Source organism: Pygocentrus nattereri, chromosome 18 (assembly GCF_015220715.1).
Source record: "Pygocentrus nattereri isolate fPygNat1 chromosome 18, fPygNat1.pri, whole genome shotgun sequence".
Classification (NCBI taxonomy): domain Eukaryota; kingdom Metazoa; phylum Chordata; class Actinopteri; order Characiformes; family Serrasalmidae; genus Pygocentrus; species Pygocentrus nattereri.
The window spans coordinates 27,787,542-27,802,061 of record NC_051228.1 but is presented as its reverse complement, the minus strand read 5'-3'; the positions used below and the strand labels follow the sequence as shown (position 1 = coordinate 27,802,061).

Genomic DNA, 14,520 nt, shown 5'->3' with positions numbered 1-14,520 from the left:
GCTCTCCTGTGAGCAATTTTAATGAGTAGCCTCTGTCATTTCAATTACACATTGACCTAGACACATTCCAGCTGAGCGAGCTGGTCTAAAACAATCACTTTGCAGTTTAATGTCCCACAGGAGCTGCTGCTAATAGACAGGGTTGGGCACAATACTTCGTAAAGTAGTGATGGCTGAATACACTGTCCTGTATGTATTTGGTAATTTATGCTGTTCTTATACATAAAAAAGTAACATACACATTGTTACTTGTTGGTAGTTTTCTATCATATAATTATTCTGTTAATATGTTTCATAAAAACTTTTTCCTTACTGCCTGTTTCAGTCCACTGCTGCTCACACAATCCACAGAGCCAAAGTCCAGCACAGCATCAAGACTAAATTTACCACTCGCAAATATGTCCACTACCAAGGAGATTATTTGTTTGCTTATTCTCCTCCAAAATTTTCCTCCAAAAGCTCAGTTACACTGAAATTAATACCTGATCATATTGATTTATTAGTCTACTCAGGCTTTAGCAAAGCTCAGTAACACTGAGATTAATCACTGATCATCACATTGATTGATCAGTCTACTCAGGCTTTAGCAGAGCTCAGTAACACTGAGATTAATAACTGAGCACCACATTGATTTATCAGTCTACTCAGTCTTTAGCAGAGCTCAGTAACACTGAGATTAATCACTGATCATCATATTGATTTATCAATCTACTCAGGCTTTAGCAGAGCTCAGTAACACTGAGATTAATCACTGATCATCACATTGATTTATGAGTCTACTCAGTCTTTAGCAGGAACTTCAGTGTTTGTAAAGAAACTGTTAATTCAGATCCCTGGTAGAATTTGTCTAGCTAACATGGTAAATGCCATTTGCTGATTTTAAACATTTAAACATTTATGGTGTTTCTTTTGAGTATTATAATATTATTATTATTTTTATTTAATGGTTGAGTTTTTTTTTTTATTTAAATGCAAAAAGTAACTGTATATTAAATGCTGCAATTACAAAATGAAACCGAATATTTAATTTCTGTATTCTGAATATGTATTCCTGAAACTTGTATTCCATTATATTGCTGGTAAGAAAAGGCTTGATTAGGCTTAAAGATGAGTAGAAAGCTATTAGTCAGATATTTTCTGAGTTTTTCTCATGAAGCAGACATAACAGCTGTTAGCAAAACTGTAGCTTCCAGGTCAGAAAAGTATGAGTCAGAGGTTAAACTGAGATTTGTTGAGATTTTCTCAAGCAGCAGACATAACATATTTATTAAGCATTGCTCCAAAGGGACTTGCATGGCTTGGAGAGTTTAGATTTCTGAATCCAATGAAACTGGAAAATGAAAATTGCTTGATGTGCGGTCGTTGCTCATATATGGTGTTAATGGGTACATTTTTTGCCTGTGATGTCAGAGGTTGTTGTAATTGATAATTCCAGAAGTTTCACCAGCAAATTAAACAGAAAGCAGATGTCACTTAGAAGCAGGTTTAGGATGGCTTGGCCTCACATATCCTGCCAGTGTCAGTTGGATAGTGATCCTGTAATAGTAGAGACCAAAATGAGTTAATTTGTTATAACCAAGGTTGCAATGTAATGGTATGTACATATGCAAAAGTTTGGGCACTCCTGGTCAGATTGCATGTTTTGTTGATATTCTAGGTGAAAATAAGTTAAGGCATCTTCTCCACAGGATGAGTGCTACTTTTCAAAAACTCTTCAAAATTGCTTGTTTTTTAAAAACATTTAGCTAGTTCGGGTCATGGCTGTTATTCCTCCAGTTGAAAGTGATGAAATTAGTTTCCAATAAGCTTAAATGCTGCCCCACTGCTTTATTCTCAGTGGTGGACTGAAGCAGGTGAGAGCAAAAAAATCCGATAGAGAGGCTGGATTTTAGCTCAGTAATCAGATTTCTTGCATGTAAACTCTTACTCTGATTTCTTTCGGATGTCTCAGTCTGTGCATGTGCAAAAACAGAATGCAGAGTTCAAGTAAAGGGTTACCCATTTTTGTATGCACCATAAGAGAATATGTTACTGAATCCAGTATATGTAGTAATTAGCAGTGGTGGACAGTAACTAAGTAAATGTAATTGGTTACTGTACTTAAGTAGTTTTTTCGTGTATCTGTACTTTACTTAAGTTTTTCCATTTTGGGTGACTTTTTACTTTCACTCCACTACATTTCAAAGTCAAATATCTTACTTTTTACTCCACTACATTTTGAAAAATCTGTCGTCCTTTTGTTTTTTGTGTGTATAAAAACGTAACGTCAAAACAAAACAGTGCAAAGCCAGAACACCAATCAGGGCACAGCGGTCACTTTGTTCTGAGCTTGTTTTGACCTGTTGGTCATACCAACCCAGTGCAAGCACACGGTTCAATGTCAATGCAGCAGCGTAAAAATTTGGGAGCACATACGTCACCTAAATGATGAATTAACCTAACTTTGTGTAAATAGAGCACAATATAGAATTATGTACACATAAGCAGTCGTGACTGACGTGTTTCTTTTTTTCTGAATTCATACAAACACTTTCATTTTATAGTAAATTAGTTTCGGTTAGTTTATGTTTATGAACAGAGACCTACAGATCAATACAGTAAAGGAAAACCTATTTGTGATCCTGAGTTTAAAGCAAGTTTTTATTCAACTTGTAACTAAGTTAGAAAGTAATCTTAAACTGAAACTTTGTTTGTGTGTAAAAGTGATTTCAGAGCCACTCGGTTCTGCCTGATGGAAACTGTTTACCTTCAGTGTTTTGTGCTTATGATCATTTTAATAGACGTCAGCGTTACTAATTAATGACGTTCTATTAAAAGACTGGTTTACCAAGAGAGACGCTGGAGGATTTTCACCTGAAATGAGTTCATGAAGTGAGTCTTGTTATAAAAATGATAACAGGACATCAGAGCCAGAATGAATCTTTGAGTACTTTTACTTTAGATACTTTAGTACATTTGAAGCCAAATACTTTTGTACTTTTACTCAAGTGGAGGTCTAAAGGGAGGACCTCTACTTTTACTGGAGTAATATTTTACCTTGGGTAACCTTGAGGACCTCTACTTTAACTCAAGTACATGATTTGTGTACTTCGTCCGCCTCTGGTAATCAGCCGTCACTACTAGTTTTCTTCCTGACTCTGAGTGTAATCTATTAAAACTGTACAATACATTCACACAATGTAATTTCCCTCAAGATCAGTTTTCTCACCAATCCTGCTTTTCCTGGAATGCTTCCTAAAAGCATTTACTATTTGTCTGTTTCCAAAACACTGTCGCCTCTTTTCATAACAATTTCATGAATTTGACTAGAACTGGTCCGGGGCAACGCAGTTTAGACACAACAGCTGCAGTCACATGCTGCTGAGCAACTTTCAATTAATCACACACTCCATTTTTTCTGTGTAAAAATATATATATAAAAAAACAACCCAATGTGTTACAAATAAATGAATGACTAAATAAACATGTTGCAAACTGGACATTTGTGTGCCTGTGACTGGTTAAAAAGGAAAGAAAAAGCTGTGGCGGCATAAATTGGTAGCTGCCCTTTAGATATCACATATATGTACTCATAAACAAGACAGTTCTCTTCATGGTTCTTTAGAAAAGAGTGGCTCTACACTGAACCATGACCACAAAACCACTTGCATGATTAACTGTTCTTCAAATTGATGGAGAAGGAGTTGTATAGGGTTCTACTATTATGATGTCAACAGATGAATGCTTTTGTGTTACATAGAACCTTTTTGAAAACTGAAGCATTAATAGATCACAATAAAAATGGTCAGAGTGGGCAAGTCCTGAAAAATGGTAAAGAGCTCTGATGGACAGTATGTCTTTCTACGACTTCACCACAGTGTAAATAAGGCTCCCTGTCCCATCTTTGGACAGCAACACTCCTCTGGGACAACTTATCGTCCTATCAAGGACAAACAACATTCATCTGAATGCGTGGTGCTGCTCAGCTTCCTTGAGAAAGAGACAAACTCTGCCTTCTAAATGATGTCAGGAAGAAACTGCCATTACTGCCAAAGAGAACTGTATATTTATTTTAAAAAAAGCTAACAAAAAAACAAAAAAGCATCACATACATAGAGAAAATGAAAACGACCAGGTTAACATGCACAGTGTAAATCCTTTTGCATAAAGGTGAAGGGATTCCCAGACTGCAGTTCACTATTGAAAAATGTCAGTGCCACTTTCACAGAGACAAGAAAATCAGAGAAATATGCAAGCGGAAGGGGCTGCAAATCATTATTTTGCACAGGACTTGAAGGTAAAACTCCACCAGCAGCAGTTTCATCATGATTAAAAAAATACAGATGTCTCTTTTTAAAAAAACTACAAAAAAAAAAAAAAAAAAACAGGAAAAAAAAAAGCATAAACATAAATGACACTTAAAAGCTTTATGTTCGAGGGTGAAACAGTGGTTGATAGTTTAACAGACAATACAGCAATTATGTAGTCTGATTATCAAAAAGCAATCATAGAAATACCTCACTTGATCCCTGCTACATAACACTGACATGACTATGCCATAGACATGAGTTATGACTACGAGTTAGGGTCACGTTGCTAAAAGTTAACGGTCAAGACGGCTAACTAGAATACATGGCAATAAACTGTCATGTACTGTATTGGTAACAACACTGACTAAAATCTGTCGTATAACATCTGCCATTGCATGTTTATGGCTTGGTTATGACAGCATTATGTAGACAGGATCAAGTACAACTCTGTGAACAGTTAGGAAAAGCAGAACACAGCAGGCTGTTGGTATATCCTTAGCGGATCCAAAATAATGAAAGGCAATGTACTGTGTAGCTGTAGAATTAGCATCAACCAAGTCTACAGTACCAGTCTTCTGAGGCTCAGAATAGCTGTTGCCTCTGAGAAGCAACTTGTTACATCTAACTTGTAGAGATGGAGCAGCTCTTTATTCTGTGAGCGAAGTCCAATTTATGACACTTATTTACTAGTTCTAGTTCTGGAGGCAAAATGACGGATTTATTAAAGGCAAGGTTTCATTACATTAAGTTCAGGTCATAAGAGCTAATTCTGTCCAAAAGGCTTGATAACATACTGCAAGGGACCTAAACATACATCAAACCAACATTCCATCTCATTAGCCCTTACATCACTTACTACATGAAACAATTTGGCCTATTAGTACAGTCGTATGCAAAGTGTTTGTTTATTTTATAAATGAAAAGTTAAAACAATAACACTGCACAATTACAATACTATTTATTTCCTGAATTTAAGCTAATGGAAAAAATAAAACAAAATGGGGCATGTACAAAACATCTCAATAGGTTAAACTCAGCAAATAAACAAATTTTTCACTCTAAAAGTCGCAGAAAATTCAAACTTTTACATACGACTGTAACAGAAATGCATCAGAAGGCAGGGTCTCACTAGTATCCAGTGGTGTACAATGTTTTAAAAAATTACAATCATTAAAGCATGGACTAGTACAAGAACCTGAATTTAACACCTCATCAGAAATAGCTAAAGCAGCACCTAAACCATTGAGAGATTAGATCTGAATCTATTTGACAGGCTCTCAACAAGATTTCCTTAAGAGCACTGCCATAATTCAAAAGCTTTTACTGTTTCAATACTAAAGCTGGTCTGTAAGGTGCAATTCATTCTGATTGGGACTTTAATAAACTTGATGAACTTCTGAGCGCAGCAAATGTGTTAAAGCCCAAAAAGAAGTGTGAGAGTGTGTAGGGACAAACCCATGATTGGGTATATATTTGAAAACCTTTACAGCCACATTTCAAGCTAAAAGACCCTCAGCATTTCAGAGCCACGTATATAGAAATCTGTAACTGAAAGGAAGTAGTACCTCACTTTATTTGTCATATTGGTCCAAAACCCATTCTATAATGACCGCCCTTGTATGAAAGAAGAGGGAAAAATATGTTATGACTGAGTTAGCGGCTGAAAGTGCAACGGATCATGTCTTTAAAAATGAGGAAAATGAAATAAGGGCAGCTGATGGCTTCAGGATTCAAAGCACGACTTCATGATCGCCTCCCGGTCAAACTTGAAGCTGAGGAAGGACTTTGAGGAGAAAATCTGCTCGTATTCACCATAGGACGAATCTGACTGTCCATTCGAGCCATGCACATCACTCGCTGCATCTGTGGTGGAAAAAAAGCCCAATGTGGTTAAAGTACAAAAATACACTGCTCAAAAAAATAAAGGGAACACTCAAATAACACATCCTAGATCTGAATGAATGAAATATTCTCACTAAATACTTTGTTCTGTACAAAGTTGAATGTGCTGACAACAAAATCACACAAAAATCATCAATGGAAATCAAATGTATTAACCAATGGAGGCCTGGATTTGGAGTAACACAAAATTAAAGTGGAAAAACACACGACAGGCTGATCCAACTTTGATGTAATGTCCTTAAAACAAGTCAAAATGAGGCTCAGTATTGCCTCCACGTGCCTGTATGACCTCCCTACAACGCCTGGGCATGCTCCTGATGAGGTGGCGGATGATCTCCTGAGGGATCTCCTCCCAGACCTGGACTAAAACATCCACCAACTCCTGGACAGTCTGTGGTGCAACATGGCATTGGTGGATGGAGCGAGACATGATGTCCCAGATATGCTCAATCGGATTCAGGTCTGGGGAACGGGCGGGCCAGTCCATAGCTTCAATGCCTTCATCTTGCCGGAACTGCTGACACACTCCAGCCACATGAGGTCTAACATTGTCCTGCATTAGGAGGAACCCAGGGCCAACCGCTCCAACATATGGTTTCTAACCGTTTGTGCAGACACATGCACATTTGTGGCCTGCTGGAGGTCATTTTGCAGGGCTCTGGCAGTGCTCCTCCTGTTCCTCCTTGTACAAAGGCAGAGGTAGCGGTCCTGCTGCTGGGTTGTTGCCCTCCTACGGCCTCCTCCACGTCTCCTGGTGTACTGGCCTGTCTTCTGGTAGCGCCTCCAGCCTCTGGACACTACGCTGACAGACACAGCAAACCTTCTTGCCACAGCTCGCATTGATGTGCCATCCTGGATGAGCTGCACCAGCTGAGCCACTTGTGTGGGTTGTAGAGTCCGTCTCATGCTACCATGAGTGTGAAAGCACCACCAACATTCAAAAGTGACCAAAACATCAGCCAGAAAGCATCGGTACTGAGAAGTGGTCTGTGGTCCCCACCCGCAGAACCACTCCTTTACTGAGTGCGTCTTGCTAATTGCCAATAATTTCCACCTGTTGTCTGTTCCATTTGCACAACAGCTGTGAAATTGATTGTCAATCAGTGTTGCTTCCTAAGTGGACAGTTTGATTTCACAGAAGTTTGATTTACTTGGAGTTATATTGTGTTGTTTAAGTGTTCCCTTTATTTTTTTGAGCAGTGTATTTATGATTAGAAGAGAGGCACTTTAAAGCGAAATTCCACTCATTTGTCAAAATGCTTGCATAATGAAGCGGTTAAGATGTAAACAACATTATTCAGAGTGGCTTAATTTGAAATGCTCTGTTCTAGAGAAACTTACCAGGTCAGAATTATTAACAGTAGTGTAGATGGGAACCAGACGTCCAAAGCATTTAATGCCTCTAAAAGCTCTCTCACAAAGTTTTTACGTGAAATGGTTATGAATACACTGAGCCCTAAGACTTTATTTTTAGATGGTTTTGGCCTAAAATACCTCTAAAATCAGAGGTACATTCAGGGAACTGGTACAAAAATCCCCAGAGAAAACATTTTTTCAGATTTCTCATATTTCACCATCATCATTACAAACATAAAAAAATAAGAAATGAAAAAATCTGAAGACATGCAGGTGCACTTTTTGGACTGTAAAACAAATGGCTATATTTGCATCGTAGACATGGTGACCCAATTCCCATCACCAACACTAAACAAATCAAAGTCCTATCTACAATGCAGTATTTTATCAAATCACTCGGATCGACTTTCTTTCTTGTTAGGGTGTAAATGAAGAACCAATAAAAATGTTGATTTGAAATATGCAATAAAAAGCATCTTCCCATGTCCTGTGATTGCCATTTAAAACAATAAAACACCTGTCCCCACTGAGACCTCACACAAGACAATCAGAAGCTGCCTTCTGCTTGAGTACAACATTCCAGTATTCCGAGTATAATTTTACTTCATGGCATGAACTAAAGTTCTTAAAATACTTAGGTCAGTAAGCGCTAATTAAAGTTCATGTTCAGAAATTGTCTTTGAACCTTTCTAGTTCTTGAGTGAAAAAAGGGTGTGTTTTATTATGTCCATCTGATCAGTCTTAACTTCAAGACATTGACAGTTATCTTGAGTAATGTTAAGCCCTACCCAGCGTTTCACGATAGCAGATAATCCAAGTGATAACGCGTTATGTCCCATTTATCATCGTCATTATCCTCCTCAGAATTACATATTATCCACCTGAAGAAGGTGAAGAAGTTTCCAGTACGTGTAAAACAAACTAATTGAAAAACTACAGATGAACACTGTCTTAACAATACTTAAATACAATACAAAAAACAAACAAAAAAAAAAAAAAAAACACTAAGCCTGCTTTGTGCAGCGGACAAATCACAGCCAAGTGAAGGCTTCAGAACCAATGATGTTGTGATTACGACCTGTCAAAGTCAGAGGGAAGTCAGGGGTCCTGTTCAGCAAACAGCGCATAGCACACCACACAAAGTCAAACCACTGCAGCATTTGGGCCAAAAAGACACAGTTTTGTACAGAGACATTTTTGTTTGAGATATACTACTGGCTTTAGAGCTCTGGCCAGACTTATGAAACATACTATACATGTAAAGAACTGTACTGTAATCAAAAGTGAAGTAATAAATTGCTTAACTTGCCAACTGTTCCACAAAAGGATAAAAGGTAAAAATTTTAGTATAATTAATCACCAAAACTAGTGTCTAGATGTGATGTACCTGCATCAAATTTGTCCTGTAGTCTTTTAGGCTGAAGCTTCTTCTCATCCTTCTACAAGAAATGATAAAAATAAAATACCAAAATAAATGAGGCTGTGAGGTTACAATTCAGTATTACTGTCACAAATGGTAAACCAGATATAAATGTACCTGTTGATTAAAGATCTCATTTGTCCTTTTCTTCATATTGGGGGAATCCTGGTGCTTCTTCCCATTACCTTTCACATTGTGGTTCTGCAGAAAGATCACAGTAAGAAGTTTATCGCTGTTTCTCTGTTAATATTTTTGTGCAGACACTACTATTTTGACTTGTATTACTTCACATTTAAAAGTTTCATAGCACACTGACATTTACAAAATCCAAGTCATTGTAGGCACAAATGCATCACTACATCGCCCTCTTCAGGTTGTCTTGCAGTACAGTCAAGATTGAGGTGTGCGAGTTTATTTTCCAGGACATGATCATTCATATCTCTAACTTCCATACACATACCTGTTCACGTTGATTGGCCATTTAATTATGTTTTATTCACATAAACTTGCAGATTAAATACTGGCGTATACAGATTTGTGATAGAGGTGATACAGAACTGTATTAGGCCATTCGTGGCCCATAAGTAAAATATTTACCAATCATTTCATACATACTAGAAGCATAACTGTATCGAGGGGTATCGGAATCGGGGTGATATCAGCAGAAAAATCTGTAGCAAACCTATCCTGAAAAACACACATTCACACTGATGTTAATTGTGTATTTCTTAATGTGGAGTAAAAGAGTGTTTGAGTAGCCTACTTTTAGATGGTTATCTTGAGTGGTATAACCTTCAAGCGCCAATTTAAAAGTAGCTTATTTTAAACCATATGCTACTGGAGGTATAAATGTCTGGGTCAGAAAAGATTGTGATATTTTGCCAATTCTAAGGTATATAAAAGATATATAAAACACTCACCTTGACTTTAAGAAAGTCTGCAAGCTCACATTGACCAGGTTGTCCAAAAGCTTTTTGTTGCTTTTGCTTTATCCAGCCATCACCTGGAGATGCATCCAGCAACATCTGTGTGTGTCTGGGTTTGGAGCTGACGGAAGGAAACAAGGTGAAGACAAACTGACATGCTGACTTCATGACTTAAACTAGATGCAGACAGAAGGTCGACAAATCACATTAACATCTTTGCAAAGTATTCAGAGTTCTTTAAACATTCTTTTAGCTACCCAGACTTGTAAACAGACCCTGATAGAGCGTAATAGAAAATGATTTGTACTTTTGCCACATAATGCTTTAAACAACGAATATTTATATTTAATTAAAATATTTAAAAGCTTCCTGTTTTTTTTCCTTTTTCATTGTGTTTTTAGAATCTTTATAATCATATACATGGTTTGTTAAGTATTTTTAAATTGTTTAATTTTTTTAACAGATTACTCAATTGATTGACAAAATAACTAGTAGATTCCTCTATAGTGATAAACATAACCTTGATCAATCCAAATCATTATGAATTCTGCAGTAATGTTTGGATTCACCACCATCTCAGCATCAACTGAAACGTGGTCATGTTTTTACACCATTGGTCCATGCCTAAGAATATGACAATCAGTGAATAGGCATTCAGAGTACACTGTGATATTTTCTTACCGAAAGGGTTTGCATGGAGTGCTACCATTGGACAAAAAGTCTTCATCACTGCTAGTTGATTCAAATTTATTCTTGGCTATCCATTCTCTGAGTTGTCTGTGAAAAGGAGAGTTGTACTCAGATTTTGCACCAGAGTATAAGAATGAAGAACATTAATATGGGTGAAGAGGAGAATAAGATATCATACTTCATGAAAGGAATTGCCATGAAAAACTTGTTGGGAGCCAGACCGAGCTTGGATTTTGGAGTCATGTCATTTCTGTGACACGGCAGTTTGTCAACAGGAAACCATTCAATGTTCTATTAACAAGGAGAAAAGGTGTTTTTACATTACATTTTCCTAATGTCTTGAAACAAAAGGATACCACCTAGACCTAAAATACTGTACCCTTATTTCTTTCCTGGTTTTGGGGTTAAACTTTGTGTCCTTTGGAACCCCAGGTATTATGTACAGGCGAGCCAGCTGATCTGTGATTTTTTGCTCAATGTAGGTATCTTTACAGATGCGGTTTCGGATGTCAAAACCAGTTTCCTCCATAACCTACAGCAAAAGGACATTAAGAGACATTAAGACAATCTGACATCTTTAAAACATCTACATAGCATTATCAGCAAATACTGAGACACCAGATTACTTTGCTGCTTCTGAAGAAACAATGCAAAGTGAGGCTCCTCAGTAGGTCAACTTACCTCTCTTACAGCACAGTCATGGGGTGCCTCATCCTCATTGACTTTGCCTTTAGGAAAGCCCCACCCTGATTTAGCAAGGTATCCTTGCACCAGTAATGCCTACATGAAAATTGTATGGAAGGCTATAGTTTATTTGTTTATTTAACAGAGACAGCAAATACTAAATCAATATTGTCATTTCATGTGGGAAGCATGCCAGATGAAAACAGTTATTCAGAGCAGTTTGATGTGAAATGGTTCATTTTAAAGAAACAAAGATTTAGATTGCCTTTACAGTGAAAGTGAATCTGGAACCATGGTTTACAATGTTAACACAAATACAGCCAATTTGTCAGCCATCCCAAGTTTGCATGTTCTTCCCATGTCTGCGTGGGTTTCCTCTGGGTGCTCTGGTTTCCTCACACAGTCTAAAGACATACAGTCATCTGAACTGGAGATGCTAAATTAGTGTTAGGTGTGAATGTGTGTGGGAATGTTTGTGTGTCTGCCCTGTGATAGATTGACAACCTGTCCTGGGTGTTTCCTGCTTTCAACCTTTGGATAGGCTTCAGCACTCTCCGCAACCCACAACAAGGATTAGCAGCTTAGATGTGTGTTTTTTGCTAATCAAAATAACTTCTGAAAATAATTAGTTTTTTTTCTTAAAATCCCTGCTGATCTCTCACCGACTGTGTATCAGAGCAGTCAGAATATATCAGATTTAATTTAAAATATTTTATTTTTTTGGGATCGATTCTGAATGTACTCTCAATGACTCAGACTTGACTCCTCCATCAGCCAATGAAAACCAGGGTCACAGAAGAAATAAATACAGTAATTAAAGAACAATGCAGAACAGACGCTTACATGTGCATAGAGGCTTTTTAAAGACCTGAATTTAAGGCATTTGAGTATGTGTACTTCAAAAACTCCAAATACCATTATTACAGCCACATCTTCATCTAAATATGCTTTACCTGTTGCTTTTTTTACTGGGTCAGTGCAAAAGGCAGTAAAACCAACAGGAACAGCAAGCTCCTTCATCTTTGTTTATCTGTATCTCTGAGTAACGAGAGAGAGTGTGTGTGTGTGTGTTGGCACTAGTTTAGGATGGTATTTAAAAGTTGTGTGACCTGTAATTCAAATGTGTGTATTCCTCAATATTTGAGATGCCAAATTAATCTGCAAAAATCAGTCAGGAAGAAACCCAGACTTCTTATAACCTGTTATGGCTTTACATGTTGCCTGGTGTAATCAGGTCTTTAAAAGCATAAAACTCTTCAGACATGTGGTTCCTACCAACACCAAACCACTCTGAATAAATCTGTTTATATCTTTTAATTGTGCTGAAATTAAAAATGCTGCAGCTCCCCTGTAAGCAAAGACACATTTCAAGCTTAAACAAAGCATTTTTACTCACATTGTCAAGGGTTTCATCCAGAATAATTGCTCCATATGTAGGAACTCCCATCTTATACTCTTTCCATTGCTCTAAAACCTTCTGAACATCCTCGCCTTGTGGCAGCAGGAATGGACAGTGATTAAAAAGTGAGATTACAGGTCAAGGAAATATGCAACAAGTCGGGAAAATACATAGGTGCATAACTTAAAGAATTGTAAAAATATGACACCGCAGTCAGGATATTTAATTGACCTGATTACAAAGAATACAGTTCAAATGTTGCTGAGCACAAGAGGATATCAGCCTTGGCAAAGTCCCTTATCCCACACTGAGGTAATCCTGGTGTATTCTGCATGTAGAAGTCCAGGTAAAACCAATGGGCAAGTTCAATCTGGAAGCAAACTCTGATGGCATTGTCCCTTTCTTCACTGGGGATGTGGAGGATGAAGCGACTACAGAAGAGACACACAAGCTTCAAATTATAATGTTACAAAAGACTTCAGAAATAACAGGAGAGTGAAACGTTGCCAACATAATGACTAAAGACCTTTGGTAGTAATCTTTACTTAAGGCTTTATTTTACTTAAGTAACAATGACTTGGAGCTCATCTACCCACCTCTGGGATGTGCAAAGGAGTCACAAGGCTTAAGTGTCATTCCAGCCTTAAACTAGCTTTTAATGTTATCTGTTGGGTTATGTAGTATTCCCTTGGCCTCACTGGTTTGACAGAAGTCACAATTTTGTATAATTGTTGGTTTTTATGTAATCAATAGCCTCTCACTACAATACCCAGCATGCACTGTGCACATACAACAACCTAAGAGCCTGTCCTCATGTGTCCCCACCACCCGCCCCCCGACGTAGCGCTTGCAGCTTTTTACAAGTTCCCCCCACCTTCACGATACATCACCTGGATTGGGTTTTTGTAGGTCTTTAAACAAAAATCGTTTACAACAGATGTAGCAATAATTAGCTAACTCTACATGTTTCACTTCGGCTGTATTGCCCCTTTACCGTTCAGCTACCACCAGCAGGACTTATTTCACAAAGTCGGGCAGTCTATGCGACATTAGCCAAACCACTGTTTTGTTCCTCTGCTGAAACATTCTGGATCAAGATGCCTGGCTTGTTCTCAGATGTACAATCTTGGAGAAATACCCACACGAACAGGCACGTCCGAAAAATAAACAGTAACCTGGCGAGATGGCTAGGTGAGCTAGGTTAGCTAACTAGCTGTGTAAGAGCTAGTTTGGACGGTAAACTGGCGCCAGAATGTAAATGCTGCTCCGTTTAAGGTGGAACTGGCCAATTGTAATAAGAAGCAGGGGAATAGGAAGCCGACTTCAGCTTGGCTTAACTAAAGTAGCTAGGTTAACTAACTAAATGTTACCTGCAAAGGTCGTCCAATACGCCGTTGGGAATCTCCCCTCGTTTTGTCTCCATGTTAAGGGCAAAAACATCCCGAACTAACAGAACTAGTTGGACGAAAACAAAACAGCGCAAAGCTACCACGCTTGCTCAGCTCGCATCGAAGGATTCGTGACAAAGAGACATCGCCCTGGCCCCAGTAAACATTAGCTAAGCTCCAAAATATCGAATCTTAGGTGAGCTAGGCTCGCTTTAGCGGGACTTTATGAAAATATTCCGAAGAAGGTGGGCCCAACGGAGAACGGACCAATAGCGTGTTGCAGAACGCTTAACGAAAGCGCTGTTAACCAATCAGTGCACTTCATTTGTGATTGATATGGGTGAGCAACCAATCATGTTTGTTTTTCCGCGGACCTGCTTCCTCTCTTAGGTCGACATGGCCGGGCAGAGACGAAACTGGTGTGTTTCTCACACCCGCCGTTAGGTGGTGCTGCGGTAGCGCTGCC

General features: G+C 38.2%; 1 protein-coding gene across 1 annotated transcript; it reads right to left on the bottom strand.

Annotated features, from left to right (window-relative positions):
* Window positions 1-4,979: 4,979 nt before the first annotated feature.
* On the bottom strand, window positions 4,980-14,296 carry dcp2 (decapping mRNA 2). Its single transcript, XM_017697320.2, has 11 exons — window positions 14,037-14,296; window positions 12,946-13,097; window positions 12,664-12,791; window positions 11,265-11,363; window positions 10,963-11,115; window positions 10,762-10,874; window positions 10,575-10,670; window positions 9,888-10,014; window positions 9,085-9,168; window positions 8,935-8,986; window positions 4,980-6,152 (listed from the first exon to the last, which is right to left on the bottom strand). Exons 1-11 carry the CDS (start codon window positions 14,087-14,089, stop codon window positions 6,013-6,015), a joined length of 1,197 nt encoding a protein of 398 aa, XP_017552809.1. The 5' UTR covers window positions 14,090-14,296; the 3' UTR covers window positions 4,980-6,012.
* Window positions 14,297-14,520: the final 224 nt, after the last annotated feature.

Bases quoted from the DNA above. Each gene is read 5' to 3' on its own strand.
- dcp2 (XM_017697320.2), bottom strand. From the start codon at position 14,089: ATGGAGACAAAACGAGGGGAGATTCCCAACGGCGTATTGGACGACCTT. The intron at 10,015-10,574 runs GTAAGAAAATAT...TCCTTCCGTCAG, and splicing joins ACTCCATGCAAACCCTTTCG to CTCCAAACCCAGACACACAC. The intron at 6,153-8,934 runs GTACATCACATC...TTTCCACCACAG, and splicing joins ACAGGACAAATTTGATGCAG to ATGCAGCGAGTGATGTGCAT.